Source organism: Panthera pardus, unplaced genomic scaffold (genome assembly GCF_024362965.1).
Source record: "Panthera pardus isolate Hobbes unplaced genomic scaffold, ASM2436296v1 HiC_scaffold_26, whole genome shotgun sequence".
Classification (NCBI taxonomy): Eukaryota; Metazoa; Chordata; class Mammalia; order Carnivora; family Felidae; genus Panthera; species Panthera pardus.
The window spans coordinates 20,134,451-20,149,384 of NW_026526832.1; the positions used below are offsets into that span (position 1 = coordinate 20,134,451).

At 58.9% G+C, this 14,934-nt stretch overlaps 2 protein-coding genes across 11 annotated transcripts in view; one reads left to right on the forward strand and one right to left on the reverse strand.

Annotated features, from left to right (window-relative positions):
* The window catches only part of OTOF (otoferlin), a 93,531-nt gene extending 80,831 nt beyond the window's left edge, over positions 1-12,700 (forward strand). For 5 of the 8 annotated variants that reach the window (XM_053891070.1, XM_053891071.1, XM_053891066.1 and 2 more), the window contains 15 exons: positions 178-309; positions 2,333-2,399; positions 3,309-3,445; positions 3,572-3,706; positions 4,021-4,158; positions 4,494-4,621; positions 4,720-4,890; positions 5,539-5,699; positions 6,373-6,515; positions 6,899-6,987; positions 8,601-8,699; positions 8,831-9,072; positions 9,188-9,366; positions 9,458-9,558; positions 11,646-12,700. In XM_053891070.1, the coding sequence (XP_053747045.1) occupies positions 178-309; positions 2,333-2,399; positions 3,309-3,445; positions 3,572-3,706; positions 4,021-4,158; positions 4,494-4,621; positions 4,720-4,890; positions 5,539-5,699; positions 6,373-6,515; positions 6,899-6,987; positions 8,601-8,699; positions 8,831-9,072; positions 9,188-9,366; positions 9,458-9,558; positions 11,646-11,826 (2,103 nt within the window). In that variant the 3' untranslated portion in view covers positions 11,827-12,700. Of the gene's footprint in view, positions 1-177; positions 310-2,332; positions 2,400-3,308; positions 3,446-3,571; positions 3,707-4,020; positions 4,159-4,493; positions 4,622-4,719; positions 4,891-5,538; positions 5,700-6,372; positions 6,516-6,898; positions 6,988-8,600; positions 8,704-8,830; positions 9,073-9,187; positions 9,367-9,457; positions 9,559-10,045; positions 10,140-11,645 lie in introns of those variants that run through there. The other 3 variants (XM_053891072.1, XM_053891073.1, XM_053891069.1) reach the window with 2 other exon arrangements.
* Positions 12,701-13,208: 508 nt separating this feature from the next.
* The window catches only part of DRC1 (dynein regulatory complex subunit 1), a 41,604-nt gene continuing 39,878 nt past the window's right edge, over positions 13,209-14,934 (reverse strand). For all 3 annotated transcript variants that reach the window (XM_019449871.2, XM_019449848.2, XM_019449867.2), the window contains 2 exons: positions 14,636-14,738; positions 13,209-13,451 (listed from right to left, as the gene is read on the reverse strand). In XM_019449871.2, the coding sequence (XP_019305416.2) occupies positions 13,395-13,451; positions 14,636-14,738 (160 nt within the window). In that variant the 3' untranslated portion in view covers positions 13,209-13,394. The remainder of the gene's footprint in view (positions 13,452-14,635; positions 14,739-14,934) is intronic.

Here is a 14,934-nt window from a genome sequence, read left to right on the forward strand (position 1 = left end):
CACAAAACATGGCCCTTGACCCTTTGACATTGGTGGCCCCAAGAAGCCTCATGGAGTCTAAGGCTTCCCAGAAGCAGATGGTCAGAATGGATGGGAGAACCCTGGACAGTCTAGGGCCCTGGGAACGGCCAGGGAGCAGGGATGTATGCGGGACTCTGGACCTGGCCACCCCTCCAGGCTGACGAGGAGAAAGAGAAGAAGAAAAAGAAGAAAAAGGGCAGCTCAGAAGAGCCAGAGGAGGAGGAGCCCGATGAGAGCATGCTGGACTGGTGGTCCAAGTACTTTGCCTCCATTGATACCATGAAGGAGGTGAGGCCTCAGGCCCGGGCTGGGGAGCCAAGGAGGAATGGGGCTAGGGAAGGTGACCCAAACTCCACATCGGCCCCTCCAGTCCAGCTTCTTTCCCATCCCCACCAGGGCCAGTTCCCCGACTCCATCAACATGAGCTTGGAGCACACTTGTTTCACATCCTTCAAGTTCTAGCTCAGGCCCCACCTCTTCCAAAATGGCGGTCCAGTCTACCTTCCCTGGCCAGGTTTCCTTTTGTTTTCACTCACTCACTCCACAAACATCTCTTGAGTATGTATGATGAGTCAGACACCTTCCTAGGTACTGTGGGAGCCAAAGATAAGTCCATACCTGCCCTAAGGAGCCCTCGGTCTACTGGGCAAATGGACACGTAAGCTGCTACACTACAGTGTGATGACAAAGCCAGAGCAATGCCTGGGGGAGTCAGAGAAGGCTTCCCGGGGAAGGTGACCTTTGAGGAAGAAGAGAAACATGTGCGCCGAGGCCGAAAGGGAGCAATGGTTTCTTAGTAGTTCTTGCACCTCCTCACAATGCTTCATTCTGCACATCTCAGTCACTGTGGCTGTGAAATATTCTTCCCCGACTGTGCGCGTTCAGTTTCTGTCTGCTGCCACTGACTGCAAGTTCCAGAAAGTGCATTTCTCTTCTTCCTCACGTGTCCCTCTCCCTGGCTCAGGGCACTCCCTAGCTCAGGGCACTCCCCGACTTACTGACCGACCAGGAGGGACGTGTGCCCATGATTGTGCTTCCTCAGTAGGACCTGAGCTGATCCAGTCATCCTCTCTCCCCAGGCCCTCTCTGTGGCCCAGGCTGTGTGCAAGGTTTCCGATGCACGTTAGTTAGCAGGCTAAGCTGCTGTAGCAAGTTAGATTGGTGTGAACAAGACAGAAGCTTCTTTCTGTCTCACATAATGTCTCGGAGAGTGGAGTTAGGCTGGTATGGTGACATAATGGTGGCAGGCACTAAGACCCTGTGTGGTTGGAGATGACTGTGTGGTCATCTGTGTGGTTGGAGATGACTCACCCTCACGTCCGAATACCAGTGCCCAGGAAAGGGCAAAGAGAAGAGGAGGAAGCATAGCCCTTTCCTCTTAAAGCCCCAACCTAGAGGTTGCACATATCACTTCGACTCATGTTGGCCTAAATCTAGTCCCTGGAGCCACACTTAGCTGCTAGGGAGGCTGGGAAATGTAATCTTTACCTACATGCCTGTGTGTCCAGAAAAACTTCTAAAACTCAGGAAGGCAGATAATTGGGGGTCGCCTAGTAGTATCTTCTCCCACCATCATCTCCTGGATTCAAGCTGGCCAGGCTCGAGCTCCAAGGGGCTGCCTGTTGACTCCTGGTGTCTAATCCTGTAATTTGCATAGGTTGCCACCAGGTGGCGCCTTGGTTGAAACCCGGGGATTTAGTTCCCAGCAGGTGCTGTGAACTGGGTAGAACAGAGAGCACATTTTTTCATATTCAGTTATGCTTTTCTACTATACTTTTTCTATTAAAAAAAAAAAAGAATACCACTAAGAATCAACATTAAAGGGCATTTTATTTTTAAATGGTGCACAATTTAAAGAATCATAAACTCCTGACCACAGTTGGTCATACTGTACACAATATCATAAACTTTTTTAACCCACTCACACAGAGTGCATGATGGGTTTGAACCCCAACAGGAAAAGGCGTCTGTTTCTTTTTTTTTAATTATTTTTATTTGTTTATTTTTTGAGAGAGAGAGAAAGGGAGAGAGAGAGAGAGTGCAGGCCGGGGAGGGGCAGAGCGAGAGGGAGAGAGAAATCCCAAGCAGGCTCCGTGCCGTCAGTGCAGAGCCCGATGTGGGGCTAGAACTCACAAACCGCGAGATCATGACCTGAGCCAAAACCGAAAGGCCAAGACCCAACCAACTGAGCCACCCAAGCACCCCCAAAAGTTTCTAAGCATTTAAGACTGGTCTGAGACCACAGGATGGGGTCGAAAGACCCCTCCCCAGGAAGCCCACCTTCTCTCCTCTTCACCTCATCTTTTGGCAGCAACTTCGACAGCAAGAGGCCTCCGGCATTGACTTGGAGGAGAAGGAGGAGGTGGAGAACACGGAGGGTGAGCCCGGGACCCTGGGTCTCTGCCTCCCTGCCGCCCTAGAGGGCTGGCTCCTCGACCCGCCACCCCAGCTGCTTGTCTTTCCCAGCCCAGGGCCCTGCGCCGCTCTAGCAGCCAAGGGCAGCTATCACCAGCCATCCCTGGGCACCAGGGGGCAGGCGTAGGCTCTAATCTAGAGTGACCAGTTCAGCCACCATGGTGAGAGACATTTACAGCCACAGAACAACAGAGCTTCAGCGTTTTCCAGGCCTTTTCCGTGGAACGCTATTAATGGGTATTCCAGAGGGAAAGAGGATTCTTTGGTCAAATGGATTAAACAGGTCTCTTGGCACAGGACTTCCCAGTGCCTTTAATATGCAAATGTTATTATAAGTCTCTAAAAGGAAGATAGAATATAAAATATTTCCCCAGCTTCTTTGACCACAATAGGCACTCTCTTCTACAACATTCCAAGAACATCCACAGTGGCTGTTCCACTGAGTGCGGTTTGGGAAATGCTGGTGTAGAATAGCCCTCTGGATATGACAGACGAGCAGATTGAGGCTCGTCAATTGCTCAATTGCAGATTGAGCAGAGAGAGGAAAGTGAAATGGCCAGAGAGGAAAGTGCTGTGTGGCTCAGGCCTCCCGACTCAAGACCCACGCCCCTTCCCTGCTCTGCTCTGCCGGAGGGCATGGCAGCAGTCTTTGTACACAGTCCCAGTGTGGCTTTATGGGTGCCCTGCACCTACCCGTGGGAGGCAGGCATGCCAGGGAGTATTGTCTGCATCTTACCGATGAGTACACAGGGCCCAGAGGAGTTACATCAGCAAAGTCAATTAGCAGCCGATCTGGGTCTCTAACCCAGAACTTCCTGCTTCATCGTTTCTGCCCCAAACTGACCAGGGCCTCCTTTTCTGGTTCTGGCCAGGCCTAAAGGGGCCGATGAAGGGCAAGGAGAAGGCAAAGGCAGCGAAGGAGGAGAAGAAAAAGAGAACCCAGAGCCCCGGCACTGGCCAGGGGCCTGAGGCCCCAGAGAAGAAGAAACCCAAGATTGATGAGCTTAAGGTGAGGGTCTGGGGGCAGACCCACCAGGGGTGTGGGGTCCTGCCTGGGGCGGGGGGGGGGGGCAGATGGGACAAGACGGGGCGCAGTGATCGTGCCGTGTCCCCCTGATGGCCTGGCCTGGCTCAGGTGTACCCCAAGGAGCTGGAGTCTGAGTTTGACAACTTTGAGGACTGGCTGCACACTTTCAATCTGCTGCGGGGCAAGACGGGGGATGACGAGGACGGTTCCACGGAGGAGGAGCGCATCGTGGGCCGGTTCAAGGTGAGGCAAGGAGTGTGGGCCCAGGCCCTGAGCATCGTACCCCTCGCCCACCAGCTCTTCTCCCCACCCCAAGCCCAGGGCCGACAGTCAAGTGGAACTGTCGGCTGCACTGATTCGTAAACATGAAAATATTTCTATGCTGCTTAAAAAAGAGCATCTGCCCTGAGTGCCCCACCCCCAACGTTGCCCTGGCCACTCCCTCCTCAGCCCCTGGACCCCCCTCAGATCCATCAACCCTGAGCACAGGATGCCGTCCCTCTGTACTGTGGACCGTTTGGAACGCTACCCGCACCTGAGCCCCTGCCTTGCCCCAGGGCTCCCTCTGCGTGTATAAAGTGCCACTCCCAGAGGACGTGTCCCGGGAAGCCGGCTACGACCCCACCTACGGCATGTTCCAGGGCATCCCCAGCAACGACCCCATCAATGTGCTGGTCCGAGTCTATGTGGTCAGGGTAAGACTCCCCTCGAATCCCCTCCCCCCGGTCTCCCAGTCCTCCTGCCCAGGAGGCGCTAAAGCAGCGCTCTGAAGTGTCAGTGTACAGTGTCACAGCCCCAAGTGGGAGGCACCAGAGAGGTCACCTGGCCTAGTTCCCACCTTCTCTAGAGGAGGAAGCCAAGACCTGAGATGGGCGACAACTTTTGCCCCAGGTGACACAGCAACTCTCCTTTCTCCGGTCCAGTGCTCCCGCCCTTTGCTATCACGGGACCATCAGAGAAGGGTGAGGGCACTGGAAGGCGAAGAGGGTGTGTGGGGAGCCTGCTCAGGAGCACCCCTCCCCCATCCCAGGCCACGGACCTGCACCCCGCAGACATTAACGGCAAAGCCGACCCCTACATTGCCATCCGGCTGGGCAAAACTGACATCCGAGACAAGGAGAACTACATCTCCAAGCAGCTCAACCCTGTCTTTGGGAAGTAAGGCCTCCTGGCGGCCCACGGGCCACCGCCCCCTCCGGCCCCACCCGGCTTCCCCGGCCAGACGCCCTCAGTCCTTCTAACCCCCACCCCGCCAGGTCCTTTGACATCGAGGCCTCCTTCCCCATGGAATCCATGCTGACAGTGGCCGTGTACGACTGGGATCTGGTAGGCACCGATGACCTCATCGGGGAAACCAAGATTGACCTGGAGAACCGCTTCTACAGCAAACACCGGGCCACCTGTGGCATCGCCCAGACCTACTCCATGTGCGTGGGGCGGGGGGCAGGGGCAGGGGTGGAGCAGGGGCAGGGGCTGGGCGGGCGCACCTGCCGCATCTTGACTCCAAAACCCAAGACTCAGAGATCGTGGTCTGGGAAGGTGGATATATTACAGTTTCGGTCCCAGTCCAGGCGTCCATCCGTACAGACCGAGCAGACCACAGATTCTAACACAAGGAGAGAGCCGGGGGCAGGGTGGGGGGGGGGCTTCTAGGACAGGGGAGGCCGGGCAAGGAGAGAACCCCAGGGCTGGGAAGAGGCCAGGCAGAGGCCACTGGGGATCCAGCCAGTCTCTGCCACTGACAGGCTGTGTGACTCTCGACACGTCCCCAAACTCTCTGGTTACCAGTGTCCTCGTGGGAGTCTCTGAAGTTCCAGAGGAGAGGGCACAGTTGGGGAATGGGTTGGGCTGTGTTGAGGGAGGCTGAAAGCTCATCCTCAGGACACGGGACACGTGAGGCCGGAGCCTGGGGTAAGAGGGATCAGCCTCGAGCAGCCCTAGTGTCTCGGGCAGGGCCTGCTTGCTGACATGGGGCAGCAGCCAACTTAAGAGAACTGGCGGGAACCAGCTGCCACCGGGGGATGGGCCCCAGCCCCACCCTGAGCCCCACGAAACCTGTGTGCCCCCTCCCACAGACATGGCTACAATATCTGGCGGGACCCCATGAAGCCCAGCCAGATTCTGACCCGCCTCTGCAAGGAGGGCAAAGTGGACGGCCCCCACTTTGGGCCCCCCGGGAGAGTGAAGGTGTCCAACCGTGTCTTCACTGGGCCCTCCGAGATCGAGGACGAGAATGGTAACAAGGCGCTGGACACGGGGGTGTCAGAGGCCAAGAGGGACCCACGCTTCCTGCGGCAGGACTTCAAGGCCTAGACTGGGGCGTCCTTAGACCCTCTGCCCATCAGCCTAGCGCCCCGCTCCCCTCTGCCCAGCCTCTGCCCTCCGGCACAAGCGCCTGGACACTTGTTGCCTTCTCTCTCCCTCCCAGAATTCCTGTGGGGTAGGGAGCTTCTTCCCCTTCTACAGTGATTTGCCCAAAGTCACGTGGCCCTTCGGGGGCAGGGTGAGGGTGTGGGCCCAGGTCCCAGCTGACTCTCCCCACTCCTTTGTCACGTGGCATTTCCAGAGAACAGAGGAGACGCGTGCTGCGGAACTCATGCTGCGGCCCCGCAGGGTGCTGAGACAGGAAGTGGATTCCTCCCCTCCCTGCCCTCACAGCCCAGCAGGATTCTCCGGTCAGATTCCCCAGGCAGGGGAAACCCAAGAGCACAGGTCTCGCTGGGCCCCATGGGGCAGCTGAGAACTCGGGCAAGCCACGCTGCCCCGTGCCTCAGTTTCCCCAACAGTAAAAGGAGACAGTATGGAGGAGTGATGGCTCAGGGGCCGCTCTGTGCCCCCGAGTCTAGCCCCAGCACGGGTCTCTTGCTGTGCTGAGGCCCTATGTGCCGCTGACCCACCGGCACCCACAGGTCAGAGGAAGCCTACGGAAGAGCATGTGGCTCTATCTGCCCTGAGGCACTGGGAGGACATCCCCCGCGTGGGCTGCCGCCTGGTGCCCGAACACGTGGAAACCCGGCCCCTGCTCAACCCTGACAAGCCAGGCATCGAGCAGGTGACGCTCGCCAGGCCTAGATCTCAGGTTCTTTGGTATCTGGGATCAGGGAGTCCCTACCTGGGCCCATAAAAATGGATCCTCCAACTATTCGCTGCCTTCCCAAAAGCCTGGAAGGCACTTTCCTAGCACGGCCCCTCACGGTAACTCCAGGGGCCTGTGCCTTTCCTTTGAGTGTGAGCCCCATGAGCTCAGGTGCAGCCTGCAGTGTCTCCCTTAGACGCTGTGATTGGCTGTTGGTGAGGTCATAGGGATTCTGGCGTCCAAGGACGAAAACTGATGAACCGGGTCCTGAGGGAACAAAGGTTGGGAGGGAGGAGAGCTGGCCTTCCTGGGCAGGGAGGGAGTCCCTGGGGAGACCTGCCATGCCCTCTCTTCCATAGGGGCGCCTGGAGCTGTGGGTAGACATGTTCCCCATGGACATGCCAGCCCCTGGGACGCCTCTGGACATCTCCCCCCGGAAGCCTAAGAAGTGAGCTTCTGGGGCCCAGCACTACCTCCCCCATCTCTCGTCCCTCCCCCCATGGCCTTCATTCCTGTGGGAGCCCCAGGCCCAGACCACCTACATCACCTTGGTCAGTGGTGTTTCCCATGTGGCCTTCAGGGGGGAACAGGCAACCCATGGAGACGGCTATGGGGCCTACCCTAGGTGGGTCCCCTTTGCCAAGGCACAGCCATCCCCCCAGTGTGAGGGCAATGAGGTGATGTGTACTCACCAGCACCCTCCAGGGGACTCTCTTCCTCACAGCGGCATCACCCCTGAGAGCCCGCTCCCCTTGTCCCCACTCCAGGCTGTCATTAAGCTCTGCCAGGTTTTCTTTACAAGTGTTTAATGTTTATTTATTTTTGAGAGAAAGAGAACAGAATATGAGCAGGGGAGGGGCAGAGAGAGAGGGAGACACAGAGTCCGAAGCAGGCTCTGGGCTCCGAGCTGTCAGCACAGAGACGGACGTGGGGCCCAAACTCATGAACTGTGAGATCATGACCTGAGCCAAAGTCAGACACCTAACCGACTGAGCCACCCAGACTCCCCAAGCTCTGCCAGGTTTTCTTTAAAACCCTTGCCGAGGAGGTATGTAGGAGTGAGCGCCTGGAAGAGGGGGGAAGTTGATAGAGTGGAAAGAGCACTGGATCAGGAGCCAGGCCACCTGCCTCTCCTAGTTGGCCCTGGCCAGGTCATTTTACCTCCCTGGTCCTTGGTTTTCCCATCTGGAAGGGGGCAGGATGGAGTTGCTGCCGCTTCTAACATCCTAGTGCCTGGAACCAGGGCCAACCGCATGGGTGGGGAAGTAGCACAGACCCCACACTCAGAGGGGCCCCACGCTCACTTCAAAATGGAAATATTTAAATTCTTAATGATTTTTTTAATAAAGGGCCCCACCTTTCCACTTTGCACCGGGCCCTGCAAATCATATGGCAAATTCTGCCTGGAATCGCCTCCAGGTCTGAGGTCACAGGTGTGCTGTCCCAGGGATGGCCACCAGGGGACACCCGACCCCATTGTGTCACCTGGCACTTGCAGTCCGGGGCGAGAGCCCCACTCTGAGGAAGGCGGAGGGGGCGACCCAACCTCACTCGTAAAGGCTGAAATGTACCTATTTATAATGACAATAACACCGCAAGGGGGAAAATCTTCTTCTGGGACAAGGACCTAAAGGAAACCAGATGCCACGAGCATGCCAGCTGCTGGGCCCACACGTAAACTTGTGTTAGACACAGTGTCTTCTGGCCTCTGGAGACTGAGTTCCTGCTGAGCCACCCCGCAGCAGCCACCCCTGCCCCTCCCAGGCCTGAGTCAGCCTCCCTGCCCGGGAGCGTGCTCTGTCCTGGCGAGCCGGCCAGACGGGCTTCCCCTAGGGTTCTCCTCACGACAGCCATGCCGGCCGACTGACCCTCTCTCCCTCACCCGGGTCCCCTCCGCTCCCCTCCTTGCCCTCTTACCCGAATGGGCTCTCTGCACCCCAGCCTGGGCCAGCTCCCATGCTCACGAGTCCCAGCACTCCCCTCAGGTACCTGCCCCATCTACACCAAGACCCTGGGGCCGCCCCCACCCCCAGACTGCGAGCCAGCCTCTCCCCTGCCCAGGTATGAGCTCCGGGTCATCGTGTGGAACACAGACGAGGTGGTCCTGGAGGACGATGACTTCTTTACTGGGGAGAAGTCCAGCGACATTTTTGTGCGGGGGTGGGTGAGAGGGCCCCTGGCTGGGGGGTAGGGGTGCTGGGACGGGTGAGCCCACCTTCCCAGGAGGCCAGGGAGGAGGGAGGGGGCTCCCTGCGGGTGGCCGCGGGTCTGGAGCTAACGGCACCCGGCAGGTGGCTGAAGGGCCAGCAGGAGGACAAGCAGGACACGGACGTCCACTATCATTCCCTCACCGGCGAGGGCAACTTCAACTGGCGCTACCTGTTCCCCTTCGACTACCTGGCCGCTGAGGAAAGGATTGTCATCTCCAAGAAGGAGTCCATGTTCTCCTGGGACGAGACCGAGTACAAGATCCCCGCGCGGCTCACCCTGCAGATCTGGGACGCGGACCACTTCTCCGCGGACGACTTCCTGGGTGCAGGGCTGGGGAGCGGAGGGGTAGGGCAGGGGGAGGCAGGGGCAGAGGGAGCCCACCCCGGTGGGGATCGACGGGACCCAGGCTGTCAGAGCTGACTCCAAGGTTGCCACAGGGGCCATCGAGCTGGACCTCAACCGCTTTCCCCGGGGCGCCAAGACAGCCAAGCAGTGCACCATGGAGATGGCCACGGGGGAGGTGGACGTGCCCCTGGTTTCCATCTTCAAGCAGAAGCGCGTCAAAGGCTGGTGGCCCCTCCTGGCCCGCAATGAGAACGATGAGTTCGAGCTCACGGTGGGGACCGCCGCGGCTCCCGCAGAGGGCGAGGCAGGGCTGGGCCGCGCACCCCGCCTGAGCCCTAGGATCCTTCTGTTCCTTTCCACAGGGCAAGGTGGAGGCAGAATTGCATCTACTGACAGCGGAGGAGGCAGAGAAAAATCCGGTGGGCCTGGCCCGCAATGAACCTGACCCTCTAGAGAAACCCAAGTGAGTATGCTGCCTTGCCTGGCGCCCCTGCCACGCTGGTCCCTGGGGCCATGGGGGCAGGAAGGAGGGGCCAGAACTTTCTGGTCTTCTTGCTCCCACGCTGCAGGCACCTCTGGCGTTCTCTAGCCCTTTCAGGGCAGTAGCCTCATTGCGAGGGAGCCTCCTCCCTTCTCCGCTTCCGTCTGGAATGCACCCCTCGCTCTGAACCGGGGCACAGGCGACCGGGCTTCCGTGCAGGGGCTCAGCCCCTCTCCCAGGGAAGGCCCCATTTCACAGACTGAAATGCTCTTCCTCGTTTTTGCCAGAAGCGAGCGGGCTAGGGCCCCAGGGGGGCCCTGATGGCTGGGGAGGTGCCAGGAAGTGCGCACGCTCAGCCCAGGGTGCTCAGCCCAGGGTCACCCGCCTGTTGCAAGACCCCTGACCACACCCTGAGCCTTCATCCTCTGTGTCCTCTTTCCGTGCTCCCTCCACCCTCTCACTGCTCCAGGCGGCCAGACACGAGCTTCATCTGGTTCTTGAACCCTCTCAAGTCTGCCCGCTACTTCCTATGGCACACAAGCCGCTGGCGGTTCCTCAAACTGGTCATCCTCGCCCTCTTCCTCTGCTCTGTGCCTGGCTACCTGGTCAGGAAGACCCTGGGGGCCTGAGCCTGGCATCCTGCTGGCTCTGGTCCTCCTCACTTCTTCCTCCGGACCCAGGGCCGATGAGCTTGGCAGCATGCAGAACACACACACACACGCACACACACATGCACACACACACAGGGCACGCACACACACACACAGCAACTTGCAGGCTGTCAAACGGTACCACGGGCTCTCAGAACTAAAATCACTGTTTTACATGAGCGCGTGTCAGGCCAGAGAGGCGAAGCAACTCGCCTAAGGTCGCCCAGCAGATTAGGGCTAAGACCCAGCCTCGGCTTTCAAATTGCCACCCAGTCTTCTGAGCACCACCCCACCTCCTGTCCTCGTGACAGACCAACAGATACTAACCCAGGGCCATTGGCAGAAAGAGTTGACATGAGGACAGGGAACGGGGAGAGGGTTTGGCTAGGATTAGCCAGCAAGGCCTGACTAGTTCCTACCAGCATTCCCCTCTGGGCCCAGAGCCATTTTCTGCCAGGCAGGGCGGTAAGGAACCCCATCCAGTTCCCACATTTTTGCAGCCAGCTGAGTGGCTATTCAGGGCCGGGCACCGCGCCTAGCGTTTCACATGCACTTTCTCTCCTTACCCTTTCACTGACCCCGGAGGCAGGGTCCACTAGGCACCCCACTGCGTAAGGGAGGAAACTGAGGCTCAGACAGGCGTCCAACTTGCCCGTCACCGCTAAGGCTGGAAACCAGGTGCCCTGCGCCTGGCTCTGGGAGGGCACGGTCTGTGTCCTCCGGCGGCCGCTGGCCCAGGAGGTTGAAAAAGCATACCCGGTACTGGAATTTTATATCTTGACATCTTATAAAACCTACCGTTCCTGTAACGTAAACCACAGAAGGTAAAGCTTAGCAAGCCCCTTTTGGCCGGGAGTCTGTGCAGAAGGCAGAGCCGTAACCCCACCCCGACAGCAGGCAGGTGGTTGAGTGTGGCTGGCGCCCCAACCGGGGCTCCTCAGACCCTGGGCAGGGCCTGGTGGGGCCAGAAGCCCCTGTTCCTCAGAAAAGGGGGAGAGGTTGAGGAACACGGATTCACAGAAAGACAACGGGGGCCGAGCCTGGAGCACGTACAACGAGCCGCTAAGTAGACGAGGTTCCCGGGAATCAGAACAGCCTGCAGCCCTGCGGCTGCGTCTTCACATGGTGAGCGGCCAAGGCCAAGGCCAAGGCCGCCATCGTCCAGGTGTTGGCTGGACGGCTGCCCGACTGCCAGAAAGCCGTCCAGGCCTGGGGAGGAGGCTGGGGGCCAAAGAGTCCCACCAAGCGCACAGGAACGCAAGCAGCAAACCTACTGCTTAGAAAGGGCTAGAACCTGGCTCCGGCACTCACTACTTTGGGGACCGGGGCTGCGTCAGGGCCCGTGGGAGTCTAAGAAGGCTGAGGGCCTGGGGTGCCCTGGAGAGGCCCGCTGCCTGACCGCGGCCTCCCCTCCCCCAGCCGGCCCGACACCGCCTTCGTCTGGTTCCTCAACCCCCTCAAGTCCATCAAGTACCTCATCTGCACGCGGTACAAGTGGCTCATCATCAAGATCGTGCTGGCGCTGCTGGGGCTGCTCATGCTGGCCCTCTTCCTCTACAGCCTCCCCGGCTACATGGTCAAGAAGCTCCTGGGGGCGTGAAGCACCCCCCCCCCACCGCCCCCCCAGGCCTAGCTGCTGCTCCCCGCCCCACCCTCCCGCCTGGACCTGTGCCTTTGCCCCTCCTCTGGCATGGACCTTGCACTCTCCCTGGGGAGCTCGAGAAGCCCAGTGTCCCCCCCCCCTTGCAGCCTCCTGCTTGCCGGGGTGGTGACACCCCTGCCCCTGCCCCACCTGAGCCGGCTGCGGGCCTCACCCCACCCCTCTGACCCCTGCCTGAGGGGTGGGAAGTGTGGGCAGGGGTGGGGGTCTGCCCCTCCTTGCTGAGGCACCACTTTCTTCAGGCCCTGGCTCCGGGGAGGCCACCCCAGATGCCCCCAAGGCCCTCCAGTGGAAGAGTAAAACTTTAATGGAATTGACTGAGAATCCCATCGCGGGCCAGTGCCCAGAGCTATAAAAAAGAATGAGTAAGCAGAAAGCATCACCCTCCCTCCCCAACAGAATCCTGTGAGGACAGCCACACCACCAGTCTGTTCTGCAAACGTGGGCCAGGCCCTTCCTACCAATGGTGGGGAGGTGGCTGCTTCCTCCCTGCCGCCCTCCGAGAGTGGATCTTCTTCCCGCCCGGGAGGCACCCCGGTGGGAGCACAAGCCCAGTCCCGGCCCTGCCTGTGGGTTTTCATCGCTTCCCAGAGCTTCCTCCACCCAGACCAGTGCTCAGAAGCCTAGATGAGGAGCAGTGAGAGTGAACCCCTGTGCCCCACCCCCACCCCAGTGCTGACCCACCCGCCCTGCCAGGACCTCATTTCGGCCGGGCAGCGGGATGGTACTTGCAGTGAGAGCTGGGTTTCTCCTGGCTGTTGTTCCTTTCTTGCGTGGTGATTTTTCTCTTAATAATAAAAGAATGAAACACTGAGCTGACAGGTCTCCAGTTGGCCAAGCTGGGGGACCAGGATAGGGGCGCGAGGTCTGTGAGCACTCTGAGGATGGCAAACTGAGGACCAGCTGGGCCCCTCTGGCTTTTCCCCTTTGGGTAAGTGGCCTCAAGGCCCAGGGTTGAAGGAGGGCCTAAGGCACTGGGCCACCTGCCCAGGACACCTGCCCAGGGCACCTGCAGGCTGCCCACAGGAGGAGCCTCACACAATACCAGGTGGAACCAGGGACCCCAAAAACTCACAAAAAGGGTCCTGCAGGCCCAAGGACAGTCAGAACACTTAAGACCTTGCAAGAGCCCCAAAGCTCCAGCCTCCACTCACAGAGCTGCTCCAAATGCAAGAAGGAAGTCCCATGCCACCGGCCTGGGTCCAGTCTCACAGGGACTCATACCACAATCTGAGGTGGGGACAAAGTCCCCTCGTGACACAGAGGTGGGGTCACCGGCCAGGGTCTCACTGGACCTGACCTCTCTGAAAAGATTCAGCCACAACCTTTTAAAGACTTTAATCAATCACGACTACAGGATACAGGTAACCCCTCCCGTGGCCTTATTTTGACAGGCCCTATCCCAGTAGCTCTGGAAAATCCAGAGTAGTCCCAGGCAGCTCCCCAGGTGAAACATGCCAGCCCTGGCACCCACATACACCGTAACAGCAGCCTTTGGAGGTCCGGCTCTATTTGGTGGGCGCCCGTAACACCTGAGTTGGTGGAACATGCAATTCAGAGTTTATCTGGAAAAGAGAGAGTAAAGGTCATTACAGTTTCCCCAGGGCCCTCCTGCTTCATGACCTCTGCGGGTCAGGTGCATGTGTCGGCTCTCCTAAGGGCTCCAAACCTCAGCAAGCGTTTCCCCCCTGCCGAGCGCTTCCGGATGCCTGGGAAAGCCCATGGTCTGCCTTCCTTTGGAAGAGAAGTCCTAAGGTTTCTTGTTTGGCTTCTGCTCCAGCTAGCTGACCTCTGGTAACGTTCTGAACCTTCTGCCCTGAGCCACTCTCTTACATCTTCCCTCTACCCCCTCCCACCACCTGCGCATCCCGTCCCCAGTCTAGCCCTGCCTTCCTTCCTCCTCCCCCATCCTCTGCATGCAGCGGCATCGACGACAGCATGGACAGTCCTCTAATGACTGTTACGGGGCCACACATCCCCAGTTCCCGGGCTTGTGGCTGGCCTCGGTCACCTCTCACACACACAGCTGATGATGGAGGGCGTACCCCCAGCCCAGGGTGTCATGACCCTCCCGGCCCACGGTCTCAGCACCGCGTGAAGCATCCCACACTAGCAGAGCGGAGCCAGCAACTACGTTACGAAGGGATTCTAACCTTAGAAGCAGAGACGGTGAGATTCCTCCCTTGCAGGCCATGGGGAAGTTGCCCCAAATATCACCGGAGTGGGCAGGAGTGAGGACCGGGGAATACCTGCCCCAGCTGGAGCCTCCTCTCGCCATGTCACATTCCGGGCCAGACAATCTGGCCCAGCAGAATGGGCAAGAGTCTTCCAGTTTTGATTCTCCTCTCTGGGAGAATGACTTGTGCCCTATCGACCTCACAGAGGGGATGTTAAGACCAAAGAAGAAACTCCATAAGGAAGGGCTCTCTGGGCTGTGACGCTCTCGGCGGGATCGGGTCCCGCTTCTGAGAGACGTCCAACAAGCATCTGGCACCAAGGACCATGGGCATCAAAAGGGCACTATTACAACCCACACGTCCTGGAGGAGACTTGGGGCAGCGTCCAAAGTCCAAAGGACTCCCTTGTCGGATAATTCGGGCCCAACTTGAGGTGTGACGGTTGCTATGTCATGGCACATCCCAAGCCTCCCTTGCTTCCAGTGAGGGGTGGGACTCTGCTTCCTAACATCGGCTCCAGTCCCGCTTCCTGCCACGGCCTCCTGCCCACCCTCCTCGTCCCCGTCGCCCACCTTGGAATCTAGATACTGCTGAAGCAGCATCTGGAGCTCTGTGTTCTGCTTCTCCAGGGAGTTGTTTTCTATCAGCAGCTTGGCCCTCTGCGTCAGGACGAAGCTTTGGGTGGAAAAATCCATTAGAGGCTCATCGAACGCTCCAAATCTACCAGGCAGGGGCCAGGATCTCTATGTCTCTGTGCCGGTTGGAGCTGGGAGAGGAGCCCTGAAGCTTCACCCGCCCGAGCAACCTTCCTGCCCCGAACACACCGGGCTAGGAACCGAATAAGGAGCGAGGGGCCAGCCACCCAATGCCA